Below are 16,361 nucleotides of genomic sequence, written 5' to 3' on the forward strand. Positions count from 1 at the left end.
CCCCTGTACCAGAAGATTTCACACCTACTTTCTGGTTTTTCTCCTGAAAACATATTTGTATTAGTTTCATCACGGACTCCAACTTCAGATGCTTCGACCTAGCCCTCTGAGGACCCAGACACGTGGCCTCAGCTCTCAATCTCCCTATCCATAAATGAAGCAGGCAGAACCGGGACTGTGAAATCCTTTCTAGACTTTTAGGTCCCCATTGTGATCCATTTTAAGTTGCGCTGTGTAGTGGCCAAAATCAACACAAACCCCGAAAGCATGATCTAAGTTGGCTTATCTAATCCTGAGTCAGGACCAACCCATGCCAAATAGCCTCTCCTGAATTTTAAGTCTCCCAGATTCTCAGGAAGCTCCCCACTCTGTGCTCCTTCCTATTTCAGTGTCTACCATGCCAAGCTCACTTTTTAGCTTATTCATTCCCTCCTCAGTGTGTCTGGCTCATGCTTCTGTCTTCTGAGCCTGCTGAAATGCCCAGTGAGTCGCCCAAGCCCACTCAATGGCTTTCACCCACCCAGCCCCAAGCCCCTGGTACTTGCAATAATCTGTTTTATCCTGTACCTTTGCCTCTTCTAGGACAGTCTCCTTCCTTCCTCCCTCTCTCCCTTCTTGCTTTTCTTGATATAAAATTGACAAAGAAAATTCTAATATGTGTGCAACATGATAATTGGATATGCATATACACTGTAAAAAGATCCCCTCTTTGAGTTCATTAACACAGCCTTTCCCTCATCACCTCATATATTTACTTTTTTCATTTTTTTTAAAATGAGAACACTTAAACTCTACTCCCAACAAATTTTAATCACCCAATACAGTGTTATCAACTACAGTCACGTTATACATGAGATCCTCTGAACTTACTCATTTTATAAATGAAAGTTTGTACCTTTTTGCCAGCATCTTATTTCCCCCACCTCCAAGCCCCTGGCAATCGCTTTTCTATTCTGTTTCTAGGAGTTTGACTTTTTTTTTTCCTAATTCCACATTTGAGTAATACCATGCAATATTTGTCTTTCTCTTGTGGCTTATTTCACTTAGCATACATAATACCCTCTAAGTCCATCCATGTGGTACCAAGTAGCAAAATCTTATCATTTTTATGGTTGCATAATATTCCATAGTGTGTGTGTGTGTGTGTGCATACACCACATCTTCTTTATCCATTCATCTATTGATGGGACACTTGGATTGCTTCTATATTTTGACTGTTGTAAATAATGCTGCAGTAAACATAGGAATGCATATGTCTTTCTCAATTAGTGTTTTCGTTTTCTTTGGGTAAATACCCAGCAGTGGAATTACTGGCTCATATAGTTCTGTTTTTAACTTTTAAGTAAACTTCATACTGTTTTTCACTGTGGCTGTACCACTTTATGTTCTCATCAACAGTGCAGGAGGGTTCTCTTTCTCCACTTCTTCCCCAACACTTGTTATTTCTGAGTCTAGCCCTTCTGACAGGTGTAAGGTTGCTTTTGGGTCCCTGGTCACTGGAGCATTCTGAAACCAAGCCACTGAGGGAGTGGTTTGATTTGCACTTCCCTGATGATTTAGGGCAGTGTTTCTTTAAGAGTGGTCCCCGATCGCTCCTGGTGTGTGATAAAAACTGCAGATTCCAAGCACCCAAGCTAGACTTCCTGATCCAGAATTTCTGGAGGGGTGAGGCCCCAGGAAGCATTTGTTCAGCAAGCTTGCCCGGTGACTCCAGGCATAATAGTTTGAAATTCACTGCTCTTTCACCAACTCTTTTTGCGTTTAATTTTTAAGGATAAAGCAGGACTAAAAGAGGGGGGGAAATGAGCGGGGCGGGGAGAGAGCCATTCATAGCTCTATCCTGGCACCTGGCAGCGCTGGAGAGAAGAGCAATCAGTCCGGGCCGCCCACGCCCAGGCCCCCTGAGACCACTGAAAAGTCGGTCTCCCAAGCCACAGCCGGCGTCGTCACCCAGCCCGGGAAGGGAGGGACAGCCCTTCGGGGCAACCCTGACTCCAATGCTCCGGAGCGCCTCTGAACGTGAGGGTCCAGGCGGCCTCCCCCCTCCCGTTACCATTGGCAACACTGGCCTGCTCACAAAGTCGGCGTGGCGTGGATAGGCGGGACTTCCGGCTCTGGAAGCAGTGCGCATGCGGCGGTCGGCCGGTCACACTGCACTTCCTGTCGCGTGATCTTGGGGACCAATAAAAGTGCATCACTTCGGGTCACGTGCCTCCGTTCCCATTAGCAACCGGAGGCTTCTAAACAAGTTGCCCTCCCTCCGCATCTTCTGCGGCCCAACCACCCTCGGCGACCCCAGCTTGGCGGGGCTCGGCCTGGCCTCTCCCGCTCCTCTGGGCTGCGACTCCCGCCGCCGCCATGGTGAGTAGCCGGCCGGGAGCCACAGCGCGCGGAAGAGATGCCGAGATGGGGCCGAGGGAGGGCGTGGCTGCAGCCGGGCTAAGCCCGCTCCTGGGCCTCCCGGCCGGCCCCCAAAGTTCCGTTAACCTCGGCCGCAGCCCCTCCGCCGTAGTAGCAGCCTCTGTCCCCGGCGTCGTGACATTCCTCGCTCCCGCCTGGGCCGGCCGGCCCAAGTCGCACCTTGAAGGTGGCTGGTGGAGGGAGCTGGAGGGAACGGCCGCCTGCAGAAGGCGCAGGGCAGGATTTTTCATTCTGTTCCTAGAACTCCCCAAGTTTGTTTTTTGTTTTGTTTTTTTTAAAACACACACCCTTTCGCAGCATGAAAAGTTATGTATTATAACGAGTTGTGGAGGGAGAACATGATGGAATCCGGCTTTCGGATGTGAGAGCGACTTTAAGAGTCCACACCATCCACTTTACAGCCCAAGAAACTAGGGTGATCCTTCTTTTATTTTGACCTGTTCAGAAAAGACCAGCTGTCCCGTATGCTAAAACATATCCATTCATCTTTCCAGCGGATATGGAATGTCCGCTTAAATAGCAGCCCTACTCAGAACAGTGCACAGTGTTCAGAAAAAGGGCTGAAACCAGAGTTTCAGGGGCACCATTGAAATGGGCCACTGAAATACATCAGCAGTGAAATAAATGTAACATTGTGGGTCAGCTGTACTCAAATGTAAAACAAAAAATTTTTAAATAAATAAAAGCTCCCAGGTGATCATAATAATAAAGTAAAGCTGCTGGTGAGCTTTACAAAAGCAATTTGAGTAGGTATGGGTTTAAGGACTAGGGGATAGCATGGGGATAGCAAGGGTAGAAAGGGTGTGGAGAAATGCAAGGGTAGCTAGAGGGATTCTCAGGTTTGAGGTTTTTTGGGGGGAGGGGTTTAAGCATGAATAAGGTTTATGTATATAGTCTTCCCTATAGTCTGAAGGAAGAAGAAACCTGTAGAATGTTGAGAGGGGAGAATACTTGGTTAATCAAGTTCTCCAGGAATTTGAAAGAGAACCGATTAAGGCCTGATGAAGTGACCTTCGAAAGGAGGAACGCCTTGAAGTTCATTTGTCGGCACACGTTTTGTCGGCACATGTCTGTTGCTTGAGATGCACCGTGCTGGGGATGGGGGTACTCAGGGAACCGGATGGGCAAGATCCTAGCCTTTAGAGACATATGTCCTAAGGAAATCGAGACTGCAGAGAGAAGGTGTGTGGATGCAGAAAAGCCACCGCGAGTGACTTGGGAGCGGAAGGAGATCATGCCTGATTGTTGGCCCTTGGTGTTGGAGGCATCCCAGCCCTGTGTGTTGATAGTGACAAGCCTGAAAAAGAGGCTTGGAAGTTAAACCTTAGTCTCCCATAGGAAGGCTATGACATATGATAGATCATTATTCTTAAAATAAAGATCATTCCTGACTCATTTAGTCTCTGCATTAGATGTTCAATTGTATGATGTCCTTTTCTTTTCAGCATACTATAAAATGAAAAAGAACTTCATTGATCTCTAGCTCATAGTTGTCAAGCTCTCATCTGGTTTAAAATAAAGACCCAATTAATTACTATTTCAAAACCAAATTCATTTTTTAAAGCTGTATGAGCTAAGCTAAGGTTAAGTTGGTGTAGTAGATATCCAAAAAACCAGTGGCCTAAAGAATACAGAAGTATATTTCTCTCACTTAACAGCCATACTCATCTGAGGTCTGTAGGTCAGCGCTGCTCCACAAAATCAGTCAGGGATACAGGTCCCTTTCATCTTGCTGTCCACCCGGCCCCTCCAGAGAAACAGGTGTGACAAAGACATGCCCACATCATAAGGCTCAGGCTTTGGAGATGGCCCATGTCTCTTCTGCTCACATCCATTACTGAGCAGTAGTCATGTGGCCACACCTGGCTGCAGGTAGGGCTGGGAAGTATCATCTAGTTGGGCAGCCTTTTACCCAGGAGGAAGGGAAGAACAGAATTTGGTGGACATCTAGCAATCGCTACCTGGATATCTTACATATTTTCATTGTTGGTTCCTTCGTCAGATCTTCAAGACTAACGATTGCGTCTCTCTCTTCTAGGCAGAGTTGGGCCTAAATGAGCACCACCAAAATGAAGTTATCAATTACATGCGTTTTGCTCGTTCAAAAAGAGGCCTGAGACTCAAAACTGTAGATTCCTGCTTCCAAGACCTCAAGGAGAGCAGGTATCAGAGGACTCTAAGGAAAGCCGGGGGGGAAACATGGATCCTTTCTGGGAGCCATAGTGGGGATGCTGTAGGAGAGGCCATAAAACCGTTGCTGGGATTATCGTCATCAGTTATTCACTGAGAGTAGCTACACCACGCCTTGTGGATATGTGAAATTCAAGAAATTGGATCGTGGTGGGAGGAATCCATTACCAAACATACACATATGATAATTATGAGATTGCAAAGTTTCAGAAGAGCCATCAGGAAGTAGTGAAACGCATGTAGGTTAAGGATTGGCTCGCCGTATTAAAGATCCCAGAACTTCAATTACCTGAGTTATTAATTAAAGGATTAGAGCCATAAGGCATGACAATTAGCAAGAAAACCCCTACATAGTTCATAGTGAAGAATTAGAAGGGGGAAAAACAGCAGAAAACCATGAAAAACCATAACGAGCAGAAATTGTTAGTAGATGATAACTGGTTTCGTTGAACCAGTCCTGGAATAAAGTCCGTAGAAAATGCATACCTGATCTAGAGAAAAATAGGGGAACCAAAGAAAGAAAAGGACTAAGCAATAAAGAGACATCAGATTACTTGGGGGTCAGCCTCTGGCACAGTTAAATGTCAGGTGAGGTGGAAATGCACAAGGCCTCCACGTGAGCACCGAGTGCCATAAAGCCATGCACGGCACTCGGGAGCAGACATCGTCAGCTGTAGAGGGGAGGGGAGGGGCCGTTTTACTGTCAAACTGCCCTTGAAAGTAGGAGCCCTGCACAGATGCTTTCTCGGGATTCAGCTATTGGGCATGTTGCTGAGATTGCTGGAAATGATTGTGGGGCTGAGTCACTCCCCTGCGGGACCAGGGGCACACCACCTCCACCCTCTGAACCTGCATTCCCATCTGAAAGTGAGGGGATTGAAGAAGATGGCTCTGAAGTTCCCTCCCGACCCAAACATTTTCTGTGGGAGAGTGGGTTTAATGTTACTGATGATGATGATGAGTGGTCAGTGCTCAGAGGAGCTTTATTTTTTTTAATTCAATTAACATATTGTATTACTAGTTTCAGAGGTAGAGGTCAGTGATTCATCAGTTGCATATGACACCCAATGCTCATTACATCTCGAGCCTTCCTTGATGCCCATCATCCAGTTACCCCTTCCCCCAGCCCCCAGCAACCTTGTTTGTTTCCTACAGTTAAGAGTCTCTTATGGTTTGTCTCCGTCTCTGATTCCATCTTGTTTTATTTTTTTCCTCTCTTTCCCTATGATCCTCTGTTTTGTTTCTTCAATTCCACACATGAGTGAAATCATATGGTAATTATCTTTGTCAGAGGAGCTTTAACTAAGATAAGTCAGTTTCTTTTTCATTTGGGCCTCAATGCTAAGAGAAGCAACATATAATGACCATTGATTTTCTTATAGTCATTTACTCTCGTGAATAGTTCATACAATTATTGAAATGCTAAACAAATAATAGAAAGAAAGGAGAAATAACACCTTCCAGGTGACTTTTGAAACTACTAAATGTGATAAGACTAATTTTGGTGGAGATTAAAGTAAAAAAAATTTTTTTAACTGAAAAACTAAAGAAAAAAAGTAAATGTTTGGGGGACTGTTTGTGAGCACATACCTTGTGTTAGAGGATGTGCACACCCACTGTGTGATCATTTTAGTAGACCTCAAAAATTACCCGAGCTTAGAAAAAAATGAACTGAACTTAAATTATTTTTAGTATGTTTTATTAAGAAAGAAGATAGTAAAAAAAAAAGAAAAAGAAAGAAGATAGTTCCCAGAGAGATTTTCACTATAACCCTTGAACGCTTTAGATGACGTGAATGTGGGTTTCTGAGTTTTGTTGTATTTCTTAAATGGTTTGGGTTGTTTCTCCTGAAGGCTGGGCCTGTGGTTGTTTTTCAGGTTGGTGGAGGATACCTTCACCGTAGACGAGGTCTCTGAGGTCCTGAGCGGGCTGCAGGCTGTGGTCTACAGCGAAGTGGAGTCTGAGCTCATCAACACGGCCCACACCAACGTGCTGCTTCTGCGGCAGCTTTTCTCACAGGCCGAGAAGTGGTACCTCAAGCTACAGACCGATATCTCTGAACTTGAAAACAGGTACTCAACGTTCATACCTGCAGTTAGGACAAGAGAGGCCCAGGCATGATCTCAAAAGTTAGCGAATGCCTTTGCCACTTCTTTTCTTAAGACTGGGGGGTGAGAAAGTCTGGGGAGAGCTGCAGCAACGTGTCTGGTCACCGAGTGATCTCTTAGGTGCAGGATACTGGAATATTCCAGTTTGGTCCATGTGGTTTGGGTTCCGGGCCATTAGTAACTAAGTCTCATTTTGGATATGGTGACTTGCACTGTCCTCCCTGCCATGTTGTAGTAGATTGGTACCTGTGATTGTATTCTGTGGGTGTGGTCCAGATCTAAACGAACATTTTTTTTCGTATTTGTTTTTATCTTCAAGAGAATTATTAGAACAAGTTGCAGAATTTGAAAAAGCAGAATTTACATCTTCAAATAAAAAGGTAATTTTTAGTCATTCTAAGTCCGTATCTTAATAGCCGGTGTTTAAAATCCTCAAGTTGCCCAGAGCATTCAGAGGTTAAAGTGAAAACCATCAAGGAAGAGCATTCAATTCAAGAGCAGACTTCAAAGATTGCCTCATATTTTCAGGCAAAAAAAGAAACTCTTTAAAAGGAACCATGAAAAACTACTACTGTCTCCTCTCGCTCACTCGTACGTGCTCTCTCTCTCTCTCTCTCACACACACACACAGAATCCCTGCAATCCATCCCATTCCCTGCCATATAAACTCTTCACCCAGATGATGCTCAGCATGGCTGTCCATCCTGGCCCTGTCTCTCCCACTGCATGACCTTGAGCGGGTTGCCTGAGAAAGCCGAGCCTTGTTTGCCTCATCTGTCAAATGGAGACAGTCCTCGCAGTGACTAGTGACCTGCTTCTCTTTTCAATCATTCTCTTTATTTGCAGTGACCACGTAATACGGCATCGTGCAGATGCACCGCAAATGCTCCCTGGTGTCCGGGCGAGAAAAATGGTGCTGAAAAGAGTTCACGAGCATACACATACAAAACAATTTCCCAGTTACTCCTTTGGAATGTATTTCTGGCTAAGACATTTCCGGGTCAGAGGGCATGCATTCCCCCATTTTTAACACGTATTGCTAAACTGCCAGAGTATCTGCGCCCAGTCACTCCTCGCCCGCGGTGGAGCCGCACTAGGACCATTTTCCCCGACTCGGGTTCATGCGAAGTCTCTTTCAGCCCCCACTTGTTAAAATTCCTGCCCCTAGAGGCCAGCATTTGTATCTGCTCTGGCTTCAGGCACCTTCCCTCCTGCCTTTCCTCCCTCCTTTCCCTTCCATCTGAATTTATTTAAAAGGATATGGGGAGGATGGGTTCACTTGCATCTCTAATCTGTTTGGGGCACCACGGGCCAGGCACTGTCCTCGTCACTGGGGCGTAGCAGAGAACCAAACCTACAAAAACCCCCACCCCGTGGAGCTGGCATCCCCGTAGATATGATTTTACAGTGTTTTCCACTTAGAAAGTGCAGGTGTTGAGTGATTACATGTGGTTTCTTCTGCGGTGATTTTGGTTTGGTTTCTTTCTTTTGTATCAGCCCATCATAGATACCATGAAGCCAAAACTTGCTCCACTTAACGAAGGTGGAACCACGGAACTCCTGAACAAGGTAATGTCCTCGTGGCGAGACAGGCAGACCCTCTGACTCAGCCCTCTCTTGGCCTGCACAGCTGGAGGGCAGAAAACCTGAGGTAGGAGGCAGCGGATTCAGGCTTTGGTCCACTGAGGGTAATTAGTCCATTGTAGTTGGTCTACTTCATGGTTCCCGGGGGCCAGAAGAGGGCACTCACCTTCCAGAAAGTCTGAAGCAACTCTTAACTGCATCTTTTCATGGTGACCTGAAGGGTATGGCATTTCGGACAGTGTTTATTGATGGACATTTGAAGTTCATGATCTACAATAGCAATGATGGGGTTTTTTATTAGGAGGTTTATAAAAATTAACTACCAATATACAAATATTTTTCACGACTTCTGTATTCTCAACATTGTGCTAGATGTTATTAGATAAAAAGCAATGTAATACTTAGTCTTTTGTCCTCAAAAACCTTATAGTCTCATTGAGAGGGGAGAATTAATCTTCTGGAAACGGGAGAATGCTAATCTGTGTGTGCCCAGGTGGCCGAGAAAACATAGTTCCACCTGGGTGCGAGCGGTTGAGGACAGACTTTGGGGGAAGGTGGTCCCTGAGCTGGGCTGAAGGCTAAAGACAGATGAAGTTGTCAGAGGGAAGAAAGGGGGCATGGCAGACAGGGCAATGGCATGGGCAGCAGTGAGAGGCAGAAGGAAGGCTGGCGTGAGTTGGCACAGAGTGCTGTGCTCTCTGACTGCGCTGATGCGTGTGTCGGAGCGCAGGGAGGAAGAGGACTGGACTCACAGCTGACTCTCATGATGGAGCTGCTTGGAGCGAAGGCCCATGTCCTCAGCTCAGACAGAAGCATCTAGAGGCTTGGTCATACAGCATGGCGCTGATAGAGACCATGTTTTAGGATAAGTACAGGTGGTGTGCTGTGTCAGCCGGGAAAAGACCCAAGAGTGGCAGGATCAGCTAGGTGAGAGGTGGCACGGGAGGGCTGAGGACAGAGGCCTGAAGGGAGCCTGAGAGACTGGGAAAGAGGCTTAGAGCCACAGGTGACTCACAGGTGTGGAGGCCAGTGGGCTGGATGGGACAAGGATAGCACCAGCAACCAGGGCACGCAGGTATTCAAGCTGTTCTATGATTTAAATTTAATTTTGCAATTAAATTTTTTTTAAAGATTTTATTTATTTATTTATTTGAGAGAGAGAGAGAGAGAAACAGCACGAGAGGGGAGAGGGTCAGAGGGAGAAGCAGGCTCCCTGCTGAGCCGGGAGCCCGATGTGGGACTCGATCCCGGGACTCCAGGATCATGACCTGAGCCGAAGGCAGTTGCTTAACCAACTGAGCCACCCAGGCGCCCTGCAATTAAATTTTTAAGAGCAACACTTTTAAGTATTAAAACTACCGTAGCTAAAATAATAAACCTTGAATTTACTCACAAAGGAAATTTCCAGACTTCAAGAAGAGAACGAGAAATTGAAGTCAAGGCTGAAGACCATTGAAATGCAGGTAACTGAGAAATACTTTGACAAAATTATTGAAAGAGTTGCCTACAGACTGAATACTGAATGTGTTTTGTTTAAATCTGCTTATAGGCAACCCATGCATTAGATGAGAAATCAAAGCTAGAAAGAGCACTGCAGGATTTACAGCTCGACCAAGGAAATCAAAAGGTGAGAGAAGTTTTGAATATAGTCGATAATACTGTAATAATTTTGTGACCATGGGTAACTGCAGTATCACGGGGATCCCTTTGTATGGCACAGAAATACCGAGTCCCTGTGATGGACACCTGAAAATGATAGGGCATTGCATGTTAATTATACTTCAATTTTTAAAAAAAGGCAGAATACATTTCAGCTGTCTTTTTCACCTTTTTCAAATAGAATAAAGGTATAAACTTATTATGAAGTGTTGGGGCGCCTGGGTGGTTCAGTTGGTTGGGCGTCTGACTCTTGATCTCGCTCAGGTCTTGATCTCAGGGTCTTGAGTTCGAACCCTGCATTGGGCTCCGTGTTGGGCTCCACAAGGGCATGGAGCTACTTTAAGAAGCCGTCTTAGTTACTGTTCATTTTGACCCACCCCTGCCATTCCCTGAGAGGGACGCCACTGTTGTCCTGCCTCGGGACACCCCTGTCCAGGAAAGGCCGGGGTGGGGGACGTCGCTGGGGCAGGTACACAGCTCACAGGCTTCCCACGTCCCCAGAGCCCACTAGCACACAGATATTCTGACGTTTATTTTTTTTTAAGTTCTTCTTCCTTTTACCTTGACATTCCCATTACAATGGGGGAAAAGGAAGTGAAGAAAGGAGGAATTTTTAGTTCATTGGATGTGTATTCGGTTTTGTTATACAGAACTTATTATTAGTTAAGTCAGCCTTCGGTAAGTATGACAAGATAGAATGAATTTACGGAGTCTGCATCCTCACATCCACCTGCGTCTGGCGGTACTCGGTATGATGCGCTGAAATGCCTGGCTCTCCAGGCCTGTCTGAGCAGGCCACCGAGTACCGCTCCCGCTGCGGGACATTCTCACGTGCTCAGTTCTGTGTCCTGGGGCCTCCCCGTCGGCGCCAGATGCTGGAACAGACTTCCTGTCAGCCGGACCATGTGAGCAGATTTGCAGGGCGGCCCTGGCTTTTCTCATGTCTGCTAAACAGTCCCCAGACTTACTTCGTTAGGCTTCTGTTGTTACACTTTTTTTTTTTAAGATTTTATTTGTTTATTTGACAGAGAGACACAGCAAGAGAGGGAACACAAGCAGGGGGAGTGGGAGAGGGAAAAGCAGGCTCCCCGCAGAGCAGGGAGCCCGATGCGGGACTTGATCCCAGGACCCCGGGATCATGACCTGAGCCGAAGGCAGACGCTTAACAACTGAGCCACCCAGGCGCCCCTGATGAATTTGTTTTAAAAGCCATTTTGGACTTTGTTCCAATTTTACTTTTCAGATTTTGGCAAAAGCAAAAGGTGTACGTGCTTTCACTAGCTGCAATGAAGTAAAATCTTTTCAAAAGACTAGATTTCAAAAATGAGTGAGGAATTTTGTTGGTAGTACTGCTTTATCTTTATATTTAGCAAATATATAGACCATTTTCCTGTTGAGTAATACAACTTTTTTCTATTACAAATGTATCCAGTCAAAAACAAGATCCAGCTGCTTTTATCATGCCGACACAGTGTGCGAACGTGCATATCGCATTTATACAAAAAAAAAAACCCTTAAAATCTTATAAATTTAGCAAGCCATATAATCAGTAAGCATTGATTAGGCTCTCATATCTTAATGTAAATAATTATTAAGACATATGTCTATTAAATTTTTGATATACGGGCGCCTGGGTGGCTCAGTTGGTTAAGCGACTGCCTTCGGCTCAAGTCATGATCCTGGAGTCCCTGGATCGAGTCCCGCATCGGGCTCCCTGCTTGGCAGGGAGTCTGCTTCTCCCTCTGACCCTCCCCCCTCTCATGTGCTCTCTCTCTCTCATTCTCTCTGTCTCAAATAAATAAAATCTTAAAAAAAAAAAAAATTTTTGATCTAAACTCTGTTAGGTTTACTATTTTTCCATCTGTATCATTCAAAAGTCTTCACCAGGGTTGTTTTTTTTTAACCTGACTTTTCAAGAACGGAACTTGTTTGCCATCCCTACCCAGGGACACACAACCTTGTCAGATTTAGGATCTCACCTCTCTCCTGTTCCTCTTTGGAATTCCAGCAATTCATAAATGATATTTTACATATCTGGAGATGAGTGACTACTGAGCGTTGCCATGGGGCATGGGGGCTGAGGGTGAGCTAGGCGTGCCGGCGACCCTCTAGGAGCGGGAGCTTACCCGGGCTGGCGGGGGCGGGGGGGGGTGCGGTGGGGGCAACATGCACACACACAACATTTGCTTTCATGTCATGATGCTGAATCACTGTTGTAAAACAGTCACCAGTTAGGATGTCAACGTGAAATTATGTCAGTGCATGTATCTTTCATAGGATTTTATAAAAGCCCAAGACTTGAATGACTTGGAAAACACAGTTGCTGCTTTGAAGAGTGAGTTTCAGAAGACACTTAATGACAAGACAGAAAACCAGAAGTCCCTGGAAGAGAATCTGGCGACAGCCAAGCATGACCTACTGAGGGTTCAGGAGCAGCTGAGCATGGCTGAAAAGGTCAGATTTGTCTGTGTGAGGAACAAGGGTCACTGAGGAACACACTGGGGGCCAGCCGCAGATCTTCCTTTTTCTCAGTGTATTGGCCAATACATGTTAGAAATTTATCATTTCTGGGCACTTTGATATCTATGGTACTAAGCTACTATGATATCTATGGTATCTATGATAGTCTTTGGCACTAAGATATCTATGGTAATAAAAAGTCGCCACTCCTTCCCATGGAATGGTCAAAGACTCCTCCACGGATCGCTTATGTGAGCTGCCCTGCCCCCCCACGTTGCCCATCCATCCCACAGCCCTACAGGGATGGGTGACTTCTCTTTAAAGGATTCTATCCCTTGTTCTTAATTTCTATGAAATACGTAGAGAACCATGTTCTTCAGTTTAGGGATTAGACTCTTAAGCATACGGGAGCTAAAATGTAACTGAACAAAAAAATCCTCTTCCTAGAATACTGGTACCACTTTGGGATTTGGGGCAAAGTCATGCTTATTTCACCTGAGAATTAGTTTACTATTTCACACAGACTTCTCATTGTACTTAGTTACATGCTGACAATATTACTGTTTTCTGGACTTCTCCTTTGAAGGAATGTATTTTTAAAATTTGCATAGCCTTAATTTTATATAAGTAAATTTTAAAAAGAAATTAGAAAATAATATAAATGGAGTATTAGTAAAATTAGAGCAAAAATATACATGTTTATGAGATGTGTTACTTCTTCACTGTTTCGTAGTAACGGACTGATATTTTTCACTGTGCAGGAATTAGAGAAGAAATTCCAACAAACAGCAGCTTATCGAAACATGAAAGAGATTCTCACCAGGAAGAATGACCAAATCAAAGACCTGAGGAGAAGACTGGCCAAGTAAGCCTGGCTGATCCTGTGCGGCTCTTGGATTTGTCTCACCGCCGGTTGATGTGTGTTCTTCACTAAATCTCAGTTTGTGTCCAGAGAGGTCAGGCCAGGGGGTGCTTGCTGTCATTTAGTCCAGAAGGCTGTGTCTGAGGAGAGCAGAGGGGCTTTGGCTGGGTCTTGTCCATACTGTCTGTAAGGGCTTCAGTGTAGGTTCAGCCAGGACTTGAGAGAGAGAGAGAGAGACACACACACAGCTACACTAGACTACCCTTGGCAATGGATTCCTTTAAGCAGGATAGCAGAAAGGAAACCCAGCAAGCTAACAGGGCACCCTTGGGCCTTTCTCCTCAGGAGTGTCGTCAGGAGCCTAAGACCTGGTCATCCCGTGCCCTCCCTCAGTGACAATTTAGGTGGTAGAGAATGCGGTCCCTGCAGATGGGCGCCATCGGAGGACCGGGTCTCTAACCGCGTGCTGCCCTGGGAGCAGGAGGGACGGTGCCGTTACCCGAACTCAGTGTACAGCGCGGGGAGTCTGCGGTGGGCCCACCGGTAGTCACGGCTCAACCCCCAGTCCTCCCGGCCCATGTGTGCTCTGCTCCTCGGCTCATTTCTGTCCTCCGCGGTTTGGTCTGGAAACTCAGCTGCCGTTTTACCTTTATCAGGGCTCCAGGGGAACAGAGCGAGGAAGTAAATCCCAGATCCAGTTCGTCTGTAGAGAGGGGGCTTTGTTAACCTTGTCCTCACGTGGTCCTATCAGCACTTTGTGTCCATCCGACAGCTCGGATAATTATACAGAGTTTCTGCTGTCCTAAGCTGTCATGGGTCTAAATGCCAGATCCAGAGAGTTGGAGTCCGAAGGTGTCCTCACGCTTCGCTGGTCCTTTGTCCTTTGTCCGCCTGTTGGGGGAGCCCCCTCATAGTGCCGTGACTGTCTTTGACTTCCACCCCAGTAGTGATTCTGCGTTACTGGGGTAGTCCCTGGAGAGCTTGCAGGTAAACTCACTGGGTAACAATGACAGCAACAAAAAGTATCATGATGTTATTTGTGGTCTTAGCGGAATTTTTATCTCTTTCCAGGTACGAACCTGAAGACTAAATCCCGAAGATTTCTTCTGGAAGCTGCCACCACGTGGAAGTACAAGCTGTTTCGCACCTCAGGCATGTATTTTGAAGCAGTCTGTCACATTCCCTCTCTCTATTTTTCTAATATATAGACTTCGCTTCTAATATTTAGAACGAGACTTCCTGTTTCAGTTTCCTAATTGAGAAGAGGGGAACCTACTGGCCGACTCTGGCCAGTCGTCCCAGACTCCTCTGAGCGCGCCTGAGTCTTAGTTCCGGTGCAGTGAGAATTCTCTATTAGTAAAGAAGAGACGTTTAGAGTGGGAAGAAGAGTCTTAGCCTTTTGCATTAGCATAAAGAGTATACTGTTTTAGTAAATGTTAAAGCTAGCATCGTCTGTTCTTGTGCATTCCCCGGGGTAAAAATAAAAACAGAGTTATTAAAGATAGTTATTACAAATAAACCTTATTTTTCAAAATCAAATTCATTTTCTCTATTTCATTATAAAATATGAATGCATTGAAAATGTGCCTACCAACTTTTATAGGTAGCATTTTTATCAATTATAAGGAAAATTAATAGAACCACGAGGATTCGATTAACTTCCGTCTCTCTAGCTAAATGCTGTAATTATCAGAGGACGTGCAGACATTTTTTGCAACCCGACTTACCATGAATCTGGATTACTGATGGAGAAGTCAGATCCATCCTGTACTTCTACAGTTGAGAAAGTATCCGGACCCAGAATAAATATAATCTTTATACTTCAGTTTTCCAGAATATTCTCTTAAATTATACTTTTAAAATGACTTATATTCAACATAAAATCAGTTACCAGACCTAAGATTCAACTTTGATCATAGTTTATTTGTATGCATCTACAGTAACTGCATTTTCAAGGGGTTCTGAGTATATTTCCATTGGTTCTGCTTTTTTCTTGAGTGATTTTGGATAAATCATTAGAAATGAGGCCTCAGTCTCCGCAGTCATGTATTGCAACGATTTGCCATAAAGATAAATAAAATAAGGTCCACAAAGCAGCAATGCGTCAGAAAGAAAGGACTGACTTCTCTCACGTTATTTAGAAAGTAATTGTTCGCATTTCCAGAAGCTGAGTGTCACACCCTAAGTGAGTGCTGTCTGCTGAGAGAGGCCATCCCACTTGGACAAATGAAGATTTTATTCACTAAGAAGAGTTTACTGATCAGATGATAAGGCTCGTTATTATTTTTATTCAAGCTTTTAATATTAGCCTTGAATTTGCTGTTTTTCTTGGAGGCTTTATGTTAAAATATCGAAGGAAGAAATGATAAATGTCCCCTGAAGAGGACACAGAAGGCAGTCTTAAAAAGGTGAATGGATTAGAGAAGGGAGGGAAAAATCCAACAGGCCAGCATTTATTGCATATTCTCTCCCCACCTCCCCCTCACCGTTCAGGTCACTCATCAATCTCTCTTCCTTCTAGAGCTTTTACCCACATAGTTCTTTAGCCCCAAATTGATAGTCTCTCCAAAAATCTATCCCATTACTTAAGGACCAGGACATTCTATATATTTCAGAAACAGAACATGCTAGTAGATCCGTCAGAGACCATTTAATCATTCCTTCCCTGCATCTTTCTGAATGTGATGCCCAAGGGGGAGGAAGAGGTGCTGAGAAACCTATATTGCTAAGTAAAATTTCAACTTGTTTTTTGGTAGCAACTTTGAAATATTCTGTATAGTGTGTTCCAGTCCGATAATAAATTCAAAAGTATTTCTGAAACCTTAAAACCTAACTGTGCCCCACGTGAAGATACATACGACATTCTTTGACATAAATCAAGGTGATGATTCTGTCACATCTAAATCCCTTGTACTCTGCTTTTGCCCAGTGTCGGGCTCCCTGCTCAGTGGGTGTGTGTGTGTGTGTGTGTGTGTGTGTGTTTAACTCATGCCTTTAGCAAAATGAAGTTCTAAATGTTTATTTTTTGCATATTTACCTAGTTTTAAGATTTATCTCACTCGACTGAGAAAGCAAGC

General features: G+C 44.9%; 1 protein-coding gene across 2 annotated transcripts; it reads left to right on the forward strand.

The window, feature by feature from the left end:
- The first annotated feature begins 2,206 nt into the window (after positions 1-2,206).
- LZTFL1 (leucine zipper transcription factor like 1) lies at positions 2,207-15,075 on the forward strand. Of its 2 annotated transcripts, none has more exons than XM_034997065.1 (10): positions 2,207-2,361; positions 4,460-4,584; positions 6,489-6,683; positions 7,039-7,099; positions 8,217-8,288; positions 9,701-9,766; positions 9,853-9,930; positions 12,240-12,416; positions 13,184-13,340; positions 14,356-14,426. In XM_034997065.1, the coding sequence occupies exons 1-9, from the start codon at positions 2,359-2,361 to the stop codon at positions 13,289-13,291; spliced, it is 885 nt and encodes a 294-aa protein (XP_034852956.1). In that variant the 5' UTR covers positions 2,207-2,358; the 3' UTR covers positions 13,292-13,340; positions 14,356-14,426. The 2 variants fall into 2 exon arrangements, with proteins under 2 accessions (XP_034852956.1, XP_034852955.1); XM_034997064.1 differs by having other exon boundaries at positions 2,209-2,361; positions 13,184-13,287; positions 14,356-15,075.
- The last annotated feature ends 1,286 nt before the right edge of the window (positions 15,076-16,361 follow it).

Source organism: Mirounga leonina, unplaced genomic scaffold (genome assembly GCF_011800145.1).
Source record: "Mirounga leonina isolate KUSES-001 unplaced genomic scaffold, KU_Mleo_1.0 Mir_94, whole genome shotgun sequence".
Taxonomy (NCBI): domain Eukaryota; kingdom Metazoa; phylum Chordata; class Mammalia; order Carnivora; family Phocidae; genus Mirounga; species Mirounga leonina.